At 43.2% G+C, this 18,422-nt stretch overlaps 1 protein-coding gene and 1 long non-coding RNA gene across 2 annotated transcripts; both read left to right on the top strand.

The window, feature by feature from the left end:
• Nucleotides 1–850: 850 nt before the first annotated feature.
• Nucleotides 851–4,293, top strand: LOC139059195 (uncharacterized). The gene is made up of 3 exons (XR_011513985.1): nt 851–972; nt 3,107–3,278; nt 4,231–4,293. It is a non-coding gene; the product is annotated as an uncharacterized lncRNA (long non-coding RNA).
• Nucleotides 4,294–15,063: 10,770 nt separating this feature from the next.
• On the top strand, nt 15,064–17,760 carry LOC135903092 (uncharacterized). The gene is made up of 5 exons (XM_065433474.1): nt 15,064–15,191; nt 15,961–16,019; nt 16,672–16,684; nt 16,777–16,817; nt 17,373–17,760. The coding sequence occupies exons 2-5, from the start codon at nt 15,971–15,973 to the stop codon at nt 17,618–17,620; spliced, it is 351 nt and encodes a 116-aa protein (XP_065289546.1). The 5' UTR covers nt 15,064–15,191; nt 15,961–15,970; the 3' UTR covers nt 17,621–17,760.
• Nucleotides 17,761–18,422: the final 662 nt, after the last annotated feature.

Raw genomic sequence — 18,422 nt, 5'->3', positions numbered from 1 at the left:
GTTGAAGTGAAACATTTTTGCATAGAATCTAAAGAAAACTGCCGGGGATTTTAAAAAAAAGTTAGTTATTCTAAAATATTCAATAAGCTGACGTTCATACAACTGAGACTTTACTTATTTAGAAAAGGACATATTCTATGACTGCTTAGGAAGTTAACCCGCTTTGGTTGTGCCGTGGCTGCATTTCGATGGGGGCGAAATGCGAAAACTCCCTTGTACTTAGATTTAGGTGCACGCTAAAGAACCCCAGATGGTCGAAATTTCTGTAGTCTTCTACTAAGGCGTGCCTTATGATCAGAAAGTGGTTTTGGCACGTAATACCCCATATTTTAATAATAAATAATGCTTAGGAAGTCATACGATATAGCCTTGTGTCGTCGCGGATTAACTATAGTTGACAGTGAAAGGAAAGCTATTGGGACTCTTCTTTGCACAGAAGTGTTCATGCCTGAAATGATTCGGCAGCGGGTAACACACTTTTGCTTCTCTGAAAATCCGTCAGCGTAACCTCCACGTGTGGTGGCTTCGCATTCGCTCAAACGTAGAAAAGAAAATCATATAAGTAGGCAGAATTTACCGCGTAGTGCTGCATTTTCTCTATACATTTAAATTTAAAATTTAAAATGGAATGCATCCGTCTTCCTTTTCCAAGCACAAAGAGTACTGGCACAAAATTTCGAACTCGAGTTAAGGGGTGAGATCAATTTATGTGGGAACACAAGCATCGTCTGCAAAATATCAAGCGCAAATACAGCTTAGAAGATAATTATGATCAACTTTAAAGATCGTGCGTGAAGCCAACCGCTAAACGCTGCACCTCGTGATATCGACATCAAGAAAGGAATACCCAGAACCGAGAAAACACTACGTCACCAGTTTGCGCTGCCATCGGGACGGGTCCTGGAGCAAGTTTCGTGCCACTCCGATCGTCCCGGCCTTCTTTTTTTTTTTTCTCCATGGTCGTATGGTATGGTATGAAGAACTTTATTTAGGTCCTGAGGGATCAGTCTGGGACTGATGCGGGACACTCCCGCATCAGTCGTGACGCTCATCCATTTCGCCACTGACGGCAGCACGAAAATCGGCTAAAATTTGTTTCTCGCACGAAATAACTCATAAAGCGACCTCGAAAGCGTGCGTGTTGTAAAACGTCTCGCGATATAGTAAATCGTTGCCGCGATTTTGACTCGCAAGCGGTCAGCGCAACCGCCATTGTAATCGGCTCTGCGAAGCGGCTCGCCTGGCTAACGTTTTTTCGCATCGTCGCCAACGGCGTAGAGAAGACTAATTGTATTGTCACGCATGAGCGACATAAATGTGCAGACGTTGATTGTGTTGACGAATAGAGGTGTTTTATTACCAGCTGTGAACAGGTCGCAGGGACTGTCGGCCTTGTATCCGATGGCGAGCGAGCTAGGCTTATACCCATTTCCCAGCGACCGCCAGCTCGCTTGGCTTGCTCGTTGGCTATACCGTCGGCGTCGATAAGCGGCAGAAGTGGCCTGAGTTTGGGCGCGCCACTGGATGCTTAGAATAGACCCGACTGAAGAGCAGCCAGATTTGCTAGTTTCATTTCTAGCGTTCCTGGTATGAACCGAATCGGCCAAGCTTAGAGCAGTCCGATGACCTTCCACAACGACTTCCTCCCCCCAAGCCTAATGCTATGTCGACTTTTACCTCACCTTGTGTCCTGCTCCGGAATATGCTTCATTCCCAAAGCGCCCACGACGAATGGCTCGTACTACTTGTACCGGTGCCTACGCATATTGATAGCTATCGCTAGCCGCACTTTCCGAGTCGCTGCTTTGTACTGGTTCAAATCAAATGTGATTGGCCACGTCAAATTCGGCGTCCACTACCGCAAGCAGGAAATAGTCGCGGCTGGAGCACGTAAACGAGCACGACGATGATGGCGAGGACATCGCAAAGCACGTGAAAGCGTAGCAGACTGAGCTAGCAACACGATGCTCACGATGCATCGCTCGCGCGGCGGCGAGCGCGCTGGTGTGCGTACGCCACAGTTTTGTGCGATAACGTGTCGTGCTGCGTTTACATTCCTTCTTTGATCCATCTCGTTGGTCTCTCAAACCGAAACTTGGACTGGTTGCTGCAAACAAGGCTCAAAATAATTGCCGATCGCGCTCTGAAGCCAATGATGTTTTGTGCCCTGATTACTGGGTCATTAGTTACTTATTGCAGCACAAAGAACAAGATCGAAGATTTTTTTTTGAGTTCTCCTTTAATCTAACGCTCATGAGAATTATGGCTCCATTCGGGAGGACTGTTGTTCGCGCTTTGTATTCGTTGATTTTCCGTCACAGCCGCCTGAAGCTGTCCACTAGTATAGAAACAAGTGATTTCCAAAGGTAAATTACAGCACCTAAAGAATGTATCCCGTAAAAGTAGGCTAATAGCACTTAAATGAGCTGAAGAAATGGCGTCGAAAATAGTATCGTGCATTATGACAACATTCAAATGCATCCACAGAATAACAGACCAATATGTAGGGATGCTCATGCTTCAAAGTGTTGTTTTCACTGGCTTTACTTAACAAAAAGTAACAAAAACATGGACGTTTCGCCACCTGTGCGGGTGGCATCGTCAGTACCCAATGGCAACAAATGAGAAATGCATCCTATTTATCTAACCGTGGCCATCCATGGCAATCCATCAAATACATCCTATTTTCTAACCGTGGCCCCCTGCCGGATGTTTACGGCAGTTTTATAGATAAATAGGATGTATTTCTCATTTGTTGCCATTGTGTACTGACGATGCCACCCGCATAGGCGGCGAAACGTCTATGTTTTTGTTATTTTTCGTTAAGTAAAGCCAGTGAAAACAACACTTTGAAGCATGAGTTCCCCTGGCTTTTGGAATATTTTCTCATGTAGGGATGCTGCAAAAACATATTTATTTCGTCTTCATCACCTCGAAAGAAACTTTTCCATCTGATCTACGTCGTTGTTACCTTTTACCGACTGAGTGCGAGCAATTAGCACTCACGCTGAGCTGGCGGGTATTTTTTTTTCCTTTCGTCACATTTCTTTATTTCTCTCCAATTGCTCTTCAGTAACTCACCGACATCGCGATAACCTCTTTCCAGCAAGGTAGATGAACCTGCGATTATTCCCTCGACCAACTCATGGAGATTGGAAAACCCCAGAGATTACATTGTGTTGAATTCAGTCGTAGCCATGTGTATGAGTATATCAAGAATGTTGAATCTTCATGAAGCAAACAGTTATCACCCGACCACCAGGCAGCAGAAGAAAGCGGTGAGTGTCAACTTTGTTTTAAGTATGAGAGGTTGCTGCTCAGTTCGAATTTGCATCAACCATCGGGAGAGTTTCTTTCCTTGGTTTTCTTTTTGATGCGTCACATATGCCTGACGGTTATTAGAGATCAATTTGTCATCCGCAGGATGCCGGTAGTATATGCAATGAATGCATTTCTCGCGTGCTGTTCGAATTCTGCAATGACGTTGGAGAAGAAAGGAGGTTAACCGAGGGGCCCAAATGTATTAATGATATCATAAGATGCCTACAGACATTGTGAACAAGAGCAACATAGTGGAAATAACATGAATTATTCGTAATAGCGACGAAACATTCATTACATCTTGTTGTTTTTGAATAATCAGTAAAAACCGTTTAGGAAAAAATTCCTCTCTGAGTTTTGGGAGTGGATGGATATTGTATGACTGCAACCGAAAGCAAGAAGGAGATCGGAAAGGTTCAAGGGTTACCGAGGAGGAAGTTTACAATTTCGAAACTCTCCACGGAGGTGAGCAAGCGAAGTTAGAATGACCAAACAAAGGTTATTAGAAAATAAAACGAAACTAACAGGAAAGTGTTCACATAACTGGCAATCAAAAATACTTCCCTAAGGCGTTCCCATGTTTCCAATTAAATGTTTCTGGATTTTCGCGTTTACAAACCATTGTATATGCCACTTAAATATGTTCCCCTCATGCTCTGGAAGAACTATCGAATTCCTTCGTTGTAGATCTTCACACTATCTTTGAAATCGAAGTTTACAAATTACTCATGTTTGTTTTCGCTTGCTTGGCTAAGGTATTGGGACGCCGACACAATAATGCTCCTAAGCAGTATGTCTCACCACGATTTTCAAGCCAGCCGTTGAATAATTTTCACTATTGAAAGCTCCTCGCTTCTTTTCTGTGATGCAATGCTTTTTTTTGTTTGTGTGTGTGATACTCCTACGTAGGCCATTTCATCATGAAGACTTGCTTGTGGCTTACGCTGCTATCCATCGTCGCCGTAGCCTGTGAGTATACCACATGTCCTAATTTGAGGGGTTACATGTTATAAAAGCTAGCTCAACTAGCACTATGGTGACTTTTATGAGTCGCATCAGCGTAGCACTTTTAGTAGAGTAGGACACAATAGGAGCTTGGTTGGGGTCCGCAGACGATAGTTCACCTAAGATTTCCAAGATGCAAGTGCATTTGAGAAAGTCGGAATTAATTAATTGCACTAGCCTCTGTCGGGTTGTAAGCAAAATATTCTTCTTGTTAAGCTGTTGTTGTATTTTGATTCGTATGTAATTTTTCCACACATTAACTTTAAACAGCAAGTAGAAGAAGGAATAGAAACGACTAGAGTCGTCTGAAGCATAAGTGGAGTGAATTTCTAAGCGTACAACTTGAAGCTACACTGCGGTCATGGGCGCACTGTTAACGGCGTTATCTATCGGCTACGAACGCATTCAAATCAGCATACCTTTGAATTTCAAGCCGTTGCACTATCAGCGACGAAAACTAATGTGCCAAATCGGATGGTATTTCCATACATGTGTTATAGAACCTATGTTATGTTTCGCTGGGCGTTACCACAACAATAATTTACATTAGCATTAGGCATTTTCAACGAACAGTGGTTCTAATACATTCTTTTCGTTGTTCTTTATTTCATATTCAATGAAGATGGCGCGACACTGTGAGTATTTTGTGTTGATGTAATATATAAAATTACAAGAATATTTTACGCCCGAATATTGTACTTATCTGGGGCACCTTATTTCTTTTGTAGAGCGCCACAGGTGGCCTTGGCTAAGCCTGTTCCTCCTAAACGTAAGCATTCAATACTGCACCACGTCGCTCCACGTTCAAACTTTCTGACTCTAGTGTATACAGATTCTGCGGACCATGTCAGGAATCTAATATCATTACTTAAGCACACTTATTACGCAAACACTCTTCGCACGAGTTATGCGCTTTTTGTTGATCTTCTACGCAGTTAACTATATTGAGTATTCAAATATATTTAATGTTTCTATAATAGCACTGTTGTTATATACAGATTACCGTTGTGATTTAGGATATGCGGAATAGATTACAGAACGTATGCACAGAATTATTGCAGTGGGTCTGTTGCCCCACATTATGAGAACTGATTTTGTTACGGTGTCTTTCCCACGATATTAAGAGTAAGAAATCAGGGATATTCTTAAACATGGATAGTTAATTCAGCTAAGCATGGATGTACCACGTGACCATCAAACCTTCTCACTTAGTGAAACATATGAGCATCGTATGTGACGTAAAACTGTTGTCTTCCATTATCTATTATTAGCGTTACATTGGCTAATTCACTGTTTTGTAACTGTGGACCATTTTCTTACCGCCAAATTGTGCAGAAGCTGAAGCAGATGCACTTGAGAAAGCTGGAAAGACCCTGGAGACATTGGGACGGCTTCTCCAGGACGAAAATGTCGCCTTAAACGAGGAGGTGCAAGACCATTTGGTCAATGCTCTGCGGGTTGCGTGTAACAATGGCGAAGTCTTGACTGAAGATGGCTCCGAGTACATATGGCCGATCATCATTCGTGGCGTTGTTCAGAGTGCCATCGCCCGCGTTGTTCACAAGAAGTTGAACAAGGGCTAAGAAACTGCTATTGAAAATTACAACGCGTCAACTATAATATCATAAAAACACTAGCAGGAATTACGCACCCATTTAGTTTTTCATGATCTCTACAGTAGCATTATTTGGGCTAAAATAAAGCTGTGCTGTTGCAGTGACTTTCAAATCTGTCTTACTGCGTTTCCAATGTGTTCCTATTTCGGCTAATAGGTTAAAACATGACTCTCCCATGTGGAAATTTGAACTTATTCACATGTTTATTTGAATTTTTATAGCGCTGTATTAGTTATGGTTAGAGAGAAAAATGAATGAGGAAGAACTCGACGGCGCGGGACCGCGGACATTATGACAATCTTACTGATGTGTGGCTAGACAATCGCACTTGTGAAGTCAAAGATACATCACAGGACAAGCTCAATCCTCAATCCTCAATCGAACACAGGTCAGATAACTCGAATCGCATTTACTCGCTAAAAAAATTCAAGGGGGCACAAATTTACAGCATTTTCATCATTAGAGCCTTAAAGCACGATGACGGAAAGTCCAAATGCATCCTTGACTATGGGCGATGAAGTTTTTATATGCTGGAAAGTGAATAATGGTACTATTAAAGAGAAGGTTGTCGGGCAAACCCTTCCGGGCACTGCTGGCTTTGGTTGCTGCTGGGTGCTGTTGCTCCTGCTTTTGTTTTCTAGCAAGAAGGCTCAATGACATGACAGAACTCATGGAACTAGTTGCCTTATATGTAAACCCATCTGTACTACCCCTGCATAGGTGCTGGTGACCATCTACTTCCTCATCGCATTTGTGCAGTGAAAGACCGAACTGTACCGAATATCCCGAGCGCTAGAAAACTGTCCTTCAGTGCCTAATCCTTTAATAAACCGAAATCTTCTGTGCCTTCTTTCTCGGGGCCGGGCCTTACTGCCGGGTCGGCCCCTTACCATGTAATGCCAGCCGTCCCTGGGGATGGCATAAAGGAGGGTGAATTAGCGATACAGTATATTTTGCTATCATGGATATCCGGGTATTTTGCAGGTTTGTAGGTTTGAAAGTTTGCGGGTTCTGCAGGTGAAACCGGGCAGCAACGGTTTCGCTAGGGTGCGAACCGCCTTAGAACGTAAACAGTTTTGTAGCATTGTATTAATTCTTTCGCATGAGCTTCACAATGATTTCAAAGCATGCGTTTAGATTACCATATATTTGCTTCATTTTGACTGACTCCTTTAAGGAGCACGGCACGCGCAACAATACATTTTTCTGACAGAGTACCTCTGGTCCAATCACACCTGAGCGGATACACGTGCCTACACACGTGCGTGTGCAACTGGGTACACGTGTGCGCTTTTGTTTCAGGGTTCCTAGAATAAGGGACCCTTCCACCTCGACTGACAAGTCACTGCTTCAAATGAAGGTTTCATTCTCTTTATAACTGGTCTACAAAAAAATTGTGTTCGAATGCTCAAGTTCCTTTGCGCAATTGTAGTAACCCCCATTTTCTTTCCTGTTTAGGGGTTCCCCCCGACAGTTTTTACTTCGGGACCACCAATTGTGCAATTATACTTTACCTGTTTGTACTACTGTTTGTACCTACTGATGAAAACAAATTCAACTTCAACTTCTCTTACTGGTGAGCAGCCATGGCCGTAATTCTCATTGGGTTGGCCAATAATTCGAGTACACACTGATCAATTTCAGCGGATGATGATGTCCTTCAGCTTCGTCTTCTCTGTCGGCTCTTATTATCACCATCGTACTCGGAAAATGCCTCTTCTAATTTTAGTCGTAATTTTTGTGATAAGGGAATGATAAGGGAAGCCTGCGCATGGCCTCCGCATTGCATTAGGCGCTGGTGCTTCCGAGCACCGACCAAAGCGTAATGCGGCAACTGAGCTCCTTTCTCGCGCTTCGTTTTGGACACGTTGCGCCATCGAGTGGCACCGCCGAGAAATCCGCATGTGGTGTCCGAAACGATACGCGTGGCATGATGGTGCCTTCGGACGCTGAAAATGTGCATTCATGGCTCGGGTAGGTCGAGTGTTGGCGCGAAAGACGTTCATTGGAAGCGCAACATATCCGCTGCATTTGTGGCGCACATTCCTAATGCGTTGGGTTGCTGTCCTTGATGAACCCTTGTGACGAACGCTCGATTGCACTCAATATCGAATTAAGTTGAGAGAACTTTCTTGTCACGGGGGGGGGGGGGGATAGGTGTTGAGCAGCGCATGCCCAGTGGCACAGGCATAGTTACCCAAGATGACGATAAACATATTCATTAAAGAGCGGCACACGCCTTCTGGCATATACCCAGTGACACAAGTTGGAATCAAAGATGCTCATTGAAGAGCTCCACAGACCGAGTCGCATGTAACCAGTTATCTAAGTCGGCGTGAAGGGGATTTCGCAAACAGCGGTACCTACCAAATTCCGTATGTATAGTGACCAACGTCGGCGTAAAAGAGGTTCGTAGAAGAAACTCATGTATGTACACATTACCACATACTCAATGACGCAAGTTGCTTCGATGGTTGGTTTTGAGCCGTGTTCCCTCAGCACAGGAGCCAGATGGGCTACCCATTCACCCACGGATCAGCCATTGAGCCAGGCAGGGGGGAAACGGTTAGGTATACATACATACATACATACATACATACATACATACATACATACATACATACATACATACATACATACATACATACATACATACATACATACATACATACATACATACATACATACATACATACATACATACATACATACATACATACATACATACATACATACATACATACATACATACATACGCAAAAATATTCCCTGCACCTAAACAAGCCTGCACAACAACCGAAAAGAGACGCACATACACGCACCGATACTAAATGGTGATTCAGTCCACTTGCCACAGGCTAACTACAGGACAAGGATAAGGATAACTACCGGAAGAGGATAAGGGCGCACATGTGGTGGCTCATGTTAGCGCGTGTGGTTGTGACGCTCGATTTTCTGCGACTGCGATTTTCTGCGACTAGCGATTCTGGGCAAGAGTGGAAACGCCTCTTCCATGCTCGCTCTTGAGGCCTTCTTTATCAAGAAGAACAGAAATAGGTGTGAAAGTGAGCCTTATATCACATTACTAGATGCCGCATTTAGCTTCTTGCGCAACCTCCTTTGAATTGCATGTACCTGTTTCTATTCTGCTTATTAGGTACATGCGCGACAAGAGGATATGCATATATATACTATCCTTCCTTCCATTAAACAGTTGTGAGTAACGCTCATCCTTGTCAGACTTTCTTGTTGCCGTGTTTTTATTCGCGCTAAGTTACTATTCCAATATGGACGACCAACTAGCCCAACAGTAAAGTCTTCTAACTACCGGGAATTCTCACTTTGATAGCTAAGATTCTTTACTTTTGGGAGTTTCCACAAGCAAGACACCAGAATTGAAGGAACGGACAACACGAGCAGCTTTATGTTGTTCCTTCCTTCATGTCTCGTATTTTGCTTGCGGCGCTGTCGCCAAATAATGAATCACCAACTGGCCTACACCCAAACTATGATAAGCACAGATTCTATTGTGAAAGGCTCCTTTTTAACTTTTCGCACATGAAACTCTCAGAGTAAACAAATATGAAATATACGAATGCACCATTGTCACTGAAATGACTAGCACCAAGCCTTTTTCATAACAAAGATTATTCCTCGAGGTTATTTCTGTTCAGAGGATGTTCTGGCTCTCAGTTAACTTCAATTTTTCTATTCATGTTCATGTGAACCCCATAAATAGCGTTACGAGAACACCTCTAGGGTAAGTTGAACAAAATTCGATGGATTAGTTTTAAAAATCTGTCGTTTTATATGTCAAAATCAAGATATGAGTATGAGGCACTCCATTGCGGGACACTCCTGAACAATTTTGACCACGCGGGGTGCCTTAACAAACACCTAAATTTATGTATTTGTGCATTTTTGCCGGGATAAAATCCCGGACCTAGGGCATAGCAGCGCCACGCCACAGTCAATGAGTCACCGCGATGAGCCTTGTTTTATCCGGCAGAGAACTTTACATTCAATTTACTCAAACAAGGATAACTTATATTTATGTTCTCCAATGTCATACAATAACTTTCCACAGTTAGTAAGTGCTAATGAAATAAAAGAGCGGTGCCTAAAAATCTATAAATGTTCGGCAAATGAAGTTATCACAGTTCTCTAAACGGAATCTATAAGAGCGTGCGAAGCTGACAAACTTGACATGTAAATTTAGCAGGTATGCGAAAATTGTTGCAACGCTTATATACGAAGGTATTGCGAAATTTCTACTCTAGAATTAGTGGTATATCTCAAAGGGATGCATAATGCATCGTTTTATTCGGCGTTAGATGTCCTAAGGCGTGCCGCTTACAGAATTGCGATATACTTATATCCAGACAGAAGAAGCATAAACATTATACTTATTTTATTTATTTTGGCATTTTCCACTAATTTTCATACAAATAACACAGTAAATAAATACCTGCTTCCCACAGTCACTATATTCTGTGATTTTCTTTTAAGTACACCAATAGTTATAACATTTGGTGCAGTCGTCGCCGAAAAAGAGCTGATTGTTTTTGGGACATACTTGGACGCATGCCACCCGCCGTTGTGGCTTAGCAGCCAAGATGTTGCGCTGCTAAGCACGACCTCGCGTGATCAACTCCACCTCACGGTGGCCGTATTACCATCACGCAAAAAAAAACGCCCGTGTCCTCTGCACTGGAGGCATTCTAAACATTCGCAGGTGGTAAAAATTACTCCGGAGTCCCCCTCTACGGCGTGCCTCACAATCAGATTGTGGTTCTATCACGTCAAAACACAAGAATCTTTATTGTTAAATTCGATATCCAGAGCGGAAGCTTCCTCTCGTGTTGGTCGTCTGAGCCGGTTGCTAACAAAGAAGAATACTGTGTGCTGCGTAGGTTCAGGCATCAAAGAGCCATGCGTACCCGATCCTTGTTGTAGAAGACAACTGCCGTGCCAAAAGCACTGCGGCTGTGGACTCGAAACACAACACAAACTAGAGAGAGATAAGATAATGCAGAGAAAGGCAGGGAGGTTAGCCAGAGGTAGTTCCGGTTGGCTACCCTGCGCAGGGGGAAGGGTTAAAGGGGATAAAAAGAGAAACAGAGCGGAAGAGGAAGATAGAAAGAAAGAGAGACAAGCACGAACAAAGCGCGTACAGTAAAGAACGGTAGGGGGCGGCATTCTTAGAGTCTGTCGTGAAGCCCCGTAGACCGCAGGAACCTTAATAACGCGAGTAAGGCCTTTAACGCGGATGTTTTTTCGGAGCATTGACCTAAAGCTTTTAGTTCTGATAGTGGACGATTGTCCAACTGGTCCAGTACTCTGCACATCACTTGTCTCTGAGCACTATAACGCGGGCAGACACAGATAATATGTGAGAGCGTCTCGTCGATGTTGCATGTGTCACACGTGGGGCTGTTGGCCATTCCAATGAGGAAAGCATATGAGTTAGTAAAGGCAACGCCTAGCCACAGACGGTAGAGCATGGTCTGTTCACGTCGTGGTAACCCAGGCGGTAGGTGCATCCGTATGTGCGGAGACAACGAACGCAACCGACACATGGTGAAAACATTTGAGTCCCACATGGGCAAAGTACACTCACGGGACATCAATCGCAGCCCAGCCGCGGCGTCTGTTCGCGAAAGCGGAATGAAGACTCGTTGACCACTTTCATGCGCAGATCGGGCGGCTTCGTCGGCGTGGTCATTCCCGCTGATATTACAATGTCCTGGAAGCCACTGAAAGATTATGTTATGTCCCTTTTCATGGCTTTGATGATATATGTGCCGAATTTCTGAGGCCAGTTGTTCACTGGGTCCGTGGCGCATTGGGCTTCCTATACAATGAAGGGCTGCCTTGGAGTCACTAAAGACTGTCCATTGTTGCGGTGGCTTCTGCTTAATGAAAACAAGTGCAGCACGAAGCGCCGCGAGTTCTGCACCCGTCGACGTGGTCGCACATGAAGTTCTTACTTTGATTTCCTCAGATGTTGCAGGGATGACGACTGAAGCAGCAGAGCTGTTCAGTTTTACTGAACCATCTGTGTACACATGTTGCCAGAATCTGTGCACGTTGTGAATGTGCTCCAAGGTTGCCTGTTTCAAAGCTTGCAGTGGCGCTCCAGCTTTCTTTCTGATTCCTGGAATTGTCAGTTGCACTTGCGGCCCGTGCAGACACCACAATGGATCTGATAATCGTGTAGCGGGCGTAAATTCTGATGGCAAGTAGGACTGATGTCTTACAATAGTTTTTACAAAAGTTGAAAGTGGCCTCTTTGTTGGCAAGCAAGCAAGATGGTGGGAGGGAATCCGAGTCAGGTGTCGGATGTGTGCTCTCAGGACATCTGTATCCATGTAAACGGTCAAAGGAGCGTCTCTGGCTATGGCCACTGTCGCAATCGATGACGTAGTTTTGGGGAGACCGAGACAAGTCCTGAGTGCTTGGGCTTGCACGCTTTGGAGCTTGCGGATATTCGTAGTGCAAGTATTTCCTAGTACAGGTAAGCTGTACCGCAGGAAGCCCAAGAACAGTGCTTTATATAGTTGCAACATTGACGGTACTGTTGCGCCCCATGACTTACCGCCGAGAAACGCAAGAAGGTCCACAATGGCGGCCAAACGCTTTGTCATGTACGAGATGTGAGGGCTCCAAGACAAGTCTCTATCAATGATGACGCCAAGAAATCGGTGCGTTCGTCTATATCGTATAATTTGGTCATTAATCCGCAATGCATACGGGGCCATCGCTTTCCGAGTAAAAGAAACGAGTGCACATTTCTCAGCGGAAAGCTCCAGGCCTTGTCTTGTTAGATATGTTGACACAGCTGTTGAGGCTTTCTGAAGTCGTGCGCGGACTTGTACACGTGTCACGCCTGAGGCCCATATGCAAATGTCGTCCGCATAAACGGAGAGCTGAACGGTTTGCGGTAACGAATCAGCGAACACTAAAGAAATCTTGTATTGATGTATAGAAACTCACATCAGTGATACAAGAAACAATGACAGTATGTACGAAAGAAATGCCCATTCCTGACGAGTGCACATCATTCGATCGAGAATAGGAACATTTCAGAGCTTTAACAAGAAGAGCAGAAAGAGCGTATCACCGGAGGGGAAATATAGAAGCGCATAGAAATTCGCAGCCAATCCACTCCGTCATGCAAAGACGACTACAAAAATTTGGGAAAAAAGGATGGCGTGATTTTTGAGATACGTTGTCTCCCTTGAAACCAGTTCCACATGTATGGATGACTATGCCTGCATTAAGCAGCCGTGTTCTTCAAACACAACCTCTCGCAGTAGCCGCATGCTCCCTAGAATTGACAGTCACAATAAGTCCTTGATTTCCACGATTTTTTTCTAATTCCTAATACAAGTTCCATATTCGCGCGTACCATGTTGTCCAATAAGCATACTTCAGAATTAGTGCTTGCCGAGGAATTCTGGAATGTTATAACTAGGGCAAGCATATCTACTACTAATGCTGGGTTTCAAAGTTTAGTTGAAATGTCAAAACAAAGAGTCCTTGGGTGTTTTCAGTTGCAGCATGTACAATTATACTGCGAATTCTCTATGACTGAGATAAATTATGCGTTGGCGTCTTGTAAGACAAAGGCTGCCGCAGGTACAGATTTCATTGCAAGCGGTATGTTACGAAGCAAGGGACCTAATGGTCGATTGGCACAATTGAAATTACTGAATAACTTGCGGAAAAGAAAGTCTGTCCCTAACTCTTGGAAAACGGCACATCTAATACCAATATTTAGGCCTGGCAAAACACTCCTTTTCTTGAATCTTTTCTTCCTGTGGGTCAAAACAAGCAGTCTTTGAAAGGTCATGGAGATAACAATTCACACGAGGCTGCAGTGGTGGTGTGAGCAAACCGAAGCCATTCCCTATCACATGATGAAATTCAGAAGGCGGCAATGCACCATTGATGTAATTTTAGATATTCCTACCTATTTCGAACACTAACAATCTAGGGTAAATATCACAATAGCGGGTATTTTAGACATTAAACAAACCTTCCTCACTGTCGACCATGTTCATATATTGTCTGGCCTGCTAGAAGTGGGAGTTTCTGGGAGGGCGCTACTGTGGATATCCAAGTCAAGTTTTGAATGGCACATCAATATTTATTTAAACAAGAGAAGGAAAAAGCTCCCCTCATAATATTATTCAAGAAGTGCCACAACGGAGCGTCTTATGTCCGTTTCTCTTTCGGAGAAAGCGGATTTACCGCAGAGATTTCCACCTGCACTACACAACTCTATATATATATATACGGATTATGTTTCTATTTTTGCCTCTAATTCAAGTATCAACCTAGTTCAGTCAACTTTGAAGGAGGGCGAAACAGCACTTTTCTTTAGGTCAGTCAGCGTAGCTTCCACGTGCGGCTGCTTCGCCTTGGCAATTGAAAGCTTTCGAATACGTGAAATTTCACGCAGTGCTGTATTTTCTCTTTTTCTCCAACTGAATATACTATGTAAACGCGTTTCTTTTCCAAGCTTAAGCTAACGCCAATGAGAATTGCGGCTCCATTCGGGAAAGCTCTTACCTCTGGGCGCTTTGTATCATAGATTTCCCTTCACTGCCGCAGGAAGTTGTCCGTCAGTATAGAAACAAAGGCTTTCCACAGGCAAATTACAGCACCTAATGAAAATCACCCTGTGAAAACAAACTAATAGAACTTAAATAACCTAGGGAAATGGCGTGAAAATATTATCGCATTTTATGGCATCATTCAACTGGAGCGCAGTGCTGAAAGTGAAGAAAATTACTCAACTACCATTTCCAATGCTTTCTTAAAATAACTGACCAAATATATTCATAACTGAAGCAGGAACGCAGAAAAAACATGTTTACTTCTTACTGATCACATTGAATTTAAGTTTCCCAACTGCTCTACGTAAACGTTTACCTTTGCTGATATAGGGGCAGCAATTCCTGCTCACGCTGAGCTTGCAGATATATTTTTTTGCTTTCATCGCATGCCTTTGTTTCTCTCCTATCGCTGTTCAGTACTGCAACGACATCACGATAACATTTTTTTCCCGCAAGCTAGACAAACATCCAATTACCCTACTGACCGACGCGTGAAGATAGGAAAACCCCGGCGATTACATTGTGGTGAGTCTTGCGGTATCTGTGTCTGTGGAGTATATAAGAAAAGTCTAATTTTCGTGAAGCAACAAATCTCCAGCCAGCCACCAGACAGGACAAGAAAGCGGTGAGTCTCAACTTTGTTTTCATTATCAGAGGATGCCACTCGCTACGATTTTCTGTCAGTTATCGTTTGAGTTTTGGTTTCCGGCTTCACATATTACTGAAAGTTATTAGAGATCAATTTGTCTGCCCTGCGACCTGGGTATTATATTCAATGAAGACTTTTCTTGCGTAGTGTTTTAATATGTTAAATAACGCTTGAAATATCCAAAATGTCTCATTACTGTGGAATAAGTAAACACTTTCAGGGGAAAATTTCTCTGTGAGTAGTAGGTGCGGATAAATATTGTATGATGGCCACCGGCAGCAAGAAAGGGGCAAAAGGATTCGAAGCGCTACACAGGAGGGATTGCAGTTTGATACTCTGCACGGAGGTTAGCAAGTGGTATTAGAATGACGAAACAAAGGTGATTAGAAAATAAAACGAAACTAATAGAAAGTGTTCCCACCACATGCACTCATCAAATCTTTCTGGATTTTCGTGTTTACAAACCAATGTATATGCAACTTAAGAATGTTCCCCCTTGTGCATTTAAACAGCTAAAAAATCTTTGTCGTTGATCTTCACATATTGTCTGAAATCGACGTTCACACAGTTAGCACATTTCTTTTGGCTGGCTTGGCTGAGGAGTAGGTAGGTAGTAATGCTCCTAAGCATTATGTCCCACCACCATTGTCAAGGCTGCCGTTGAATAATGTTCACAATTCTTGACTCCCCGCTAATTTCCTGTGATGCAATTATTTCTGTCTTTTTCCGTGACACTCCGATGCAGTTCATTCATCATGAAGATTTGTTTGTGGCTCACCCTGCTATCTGTCGTCACCGTAGCCTGTGAGTCTGGCGCATGCCTTAATTCGACTCATTGCATGTATAAAAGCACGCTCAACTAACATTATTATGATTGTGAAGTGCCGCATGATCGCGGCAGTTGAGGCACACTATGACACATTAGGAGCTTGGTTGGTGCAGACAGTTGAAGCTTCATCTAAGATTGTGAAATCGCAAATGACTCTGAGAAAGTCGGAATGAATTGCACCAGCGTATCTCACCGTTGTAAGAAAATATTCTCTTTGTTAAGTTGTAGTGATTGTGTTTTAAACCGCATGCCATTTTTGCACATGTTAACTTCAAACATCAAGCTGAAGAAAGAATGGAAACCACTAGGGTCTTGTGTAGCATAAGTGAAGCTCATTCGCAAGCGTACAACACGAAACTTCACTGACGTCTTGGGCGCTCTGTTTACGGCATTATGTATCGGTTACGAATCCCCTCAAATAAGCATCTCTTTGATTTCAAGTCATTGCCCTAACAGCGGCGAAAACAAAGACGCCGAATCAGATCATATTTCCGTGCATGTGTTAGAGAACCTATATCATGTTTCACTTGGCAATACCACAACATTATTTTACATTTGCTTTTAGATATTTTCAAATAAGAATGGTCCTAATACATTTATTTTGTTGTTTTTTCATATGCAACGAAGATGGCGCAACACTGTGAGTATTTGTGTTGACGTAATATATCAAACCACTCGAGTATTCTACGCCAGCATATTTTAGTTACGTGGGCCACCTTTTTTCTTTTGTAGAGTGCCTCAGGTGGGCTTGGGTAAGCCTGTTCTTCCTAAAGGTAAGCATTGAATACTGCACCATGTCACACCGCACGCAAACATTCTGGAATGAATATCATGAGTGAAGCACATTAACTTCGCAAATACTCTTCGCACGAGTTATGCGCATTCGCTCGAGGATCTGCGCAGTTATCTAAATTGTGTCTAAAATATATTCGAGCTTTCGAAAACACCATTGTTGTGATATGCGGACTTCTCAATTGCAGAAGCGATGTCATTTCAGAATGGGACATTGTGAAAATGCATTACCAGAGAAGATATCCACACAATTATTGTAACCAATGTATCTGTTGTCCGTCATTATGAGAACTCATTTTGTTGTGGGGACTTTCTCGTTCTTTTAAAAGTATGAAATCACGGGTATTTTTAAATATGCGTTGCGCAGTTTGACTGAGCATAGCTTTATCATGTGACCATCAAGCTTTCTCACTTTCAGAAACACGGCAGCATCGTAGGCGGCGTAAAATAGTTTTCAACGGCTCATTATTAGTGTAACATTCTCTGATTCAATGTTTTCTACAAGTACACCATTTGCTTTCCACCCATTTGCACAGAAGCTGAAGCAGATGCACTTGAGAAAGCAGGGAAGGCCTTGGAGACAGTGGGACGGCTCCTTCAGGGCGAAAATGTCCCCTTAAGCGCGGAAGTGAAAGAACATTTGCTCAACGCTCTTCGGGTTGCATCTAACAATGGCGAAGTCTCGAGTGAGGATGACTCTGAGTACTTCCTGCCAATCATCATTCGTGGTGTTATTCAAGGTGCCATTGCCCACGCTGTCCACAAGAAGTTGAACAAGGGCTGATGACACTGCCAGTAAATAACTACAACGCATTCACTACAATGTGTTAAAAAACACTACCAGGAATTACGCAACGAGTTACTGGTTCATCATCTCTAAAGAGCGACATATGGCATAAAATAAAGCTTTGTTAGTGACGTGACTTTCAAGTCTATCTTACTGCCTATTCTATGCACTGCCATTTCTGCTTAGAGCTGAAAATGCGGCTGTCCCATGGAAAGTTTATCCTTATTCACGCGTTCATTCGAATTTTCAACGTGCTGCAGGAGTTGTGATTAGAGAAAAAAAAATAAAAGTGGCAGAACTCGATGGAATCAGACCGCACACATTCTGACTATAACAATAACGTGTCAGTAGACAATCGCGCTGTTCTAGTCGCAGATACATCATAGGACAAGCTGCCACGAACGTTGAATATCCTCCAGAGAGCCCTGGTCAGATTACTCTAAAGGTGTTCACTCACTCAAAAAGAAATTTCAAGCTCTCACAATTTCACAGCAGTTTCATTATCGAAGCCTTAAAGCACTTTTCCGGAAGTCTAAAACGCATCGTTGGCTAACAACCGAGAACAAATGGGGTTAACCACTGGGCCCGATTTTTATTAGTCATATTATAACATGCAAGCAAACACTGACACCAAGGACAATATAGGGGAAGTTCCTTGTGCCTAATGAAGGAAATAAAGAAACAATAATTTAACGGAAATGAAAGTGGATAAAAAACAACTTGCCGCAGGTGGGGAACGATGACATGCGAAGGTTGTTTCGGTGGGGCTAAATCAAAAAAAAAAAACTCCTTCCCCTTG

The sequence above is a fragment of the Dermacentor albipictus genome, chromosome 1 (genome assembly GCF_038994185.2).
Source record: "Dermacentor albipictus isolate Rhodes 1998 colony chromosome 1, USDA_Dalb.pri_finalv2, whole genome shotgun sequence".
NCBI lineage: Eukaryota > Metazoa > Arthropoda > Arachnida > Ixodida > Ixodidae > Dermacentor > Dermacentor albipictus.
Note: the sequence above shows the minus strand (reverse complement) of the source record. Positions and strands in the feature narration are given on the sequence as shown.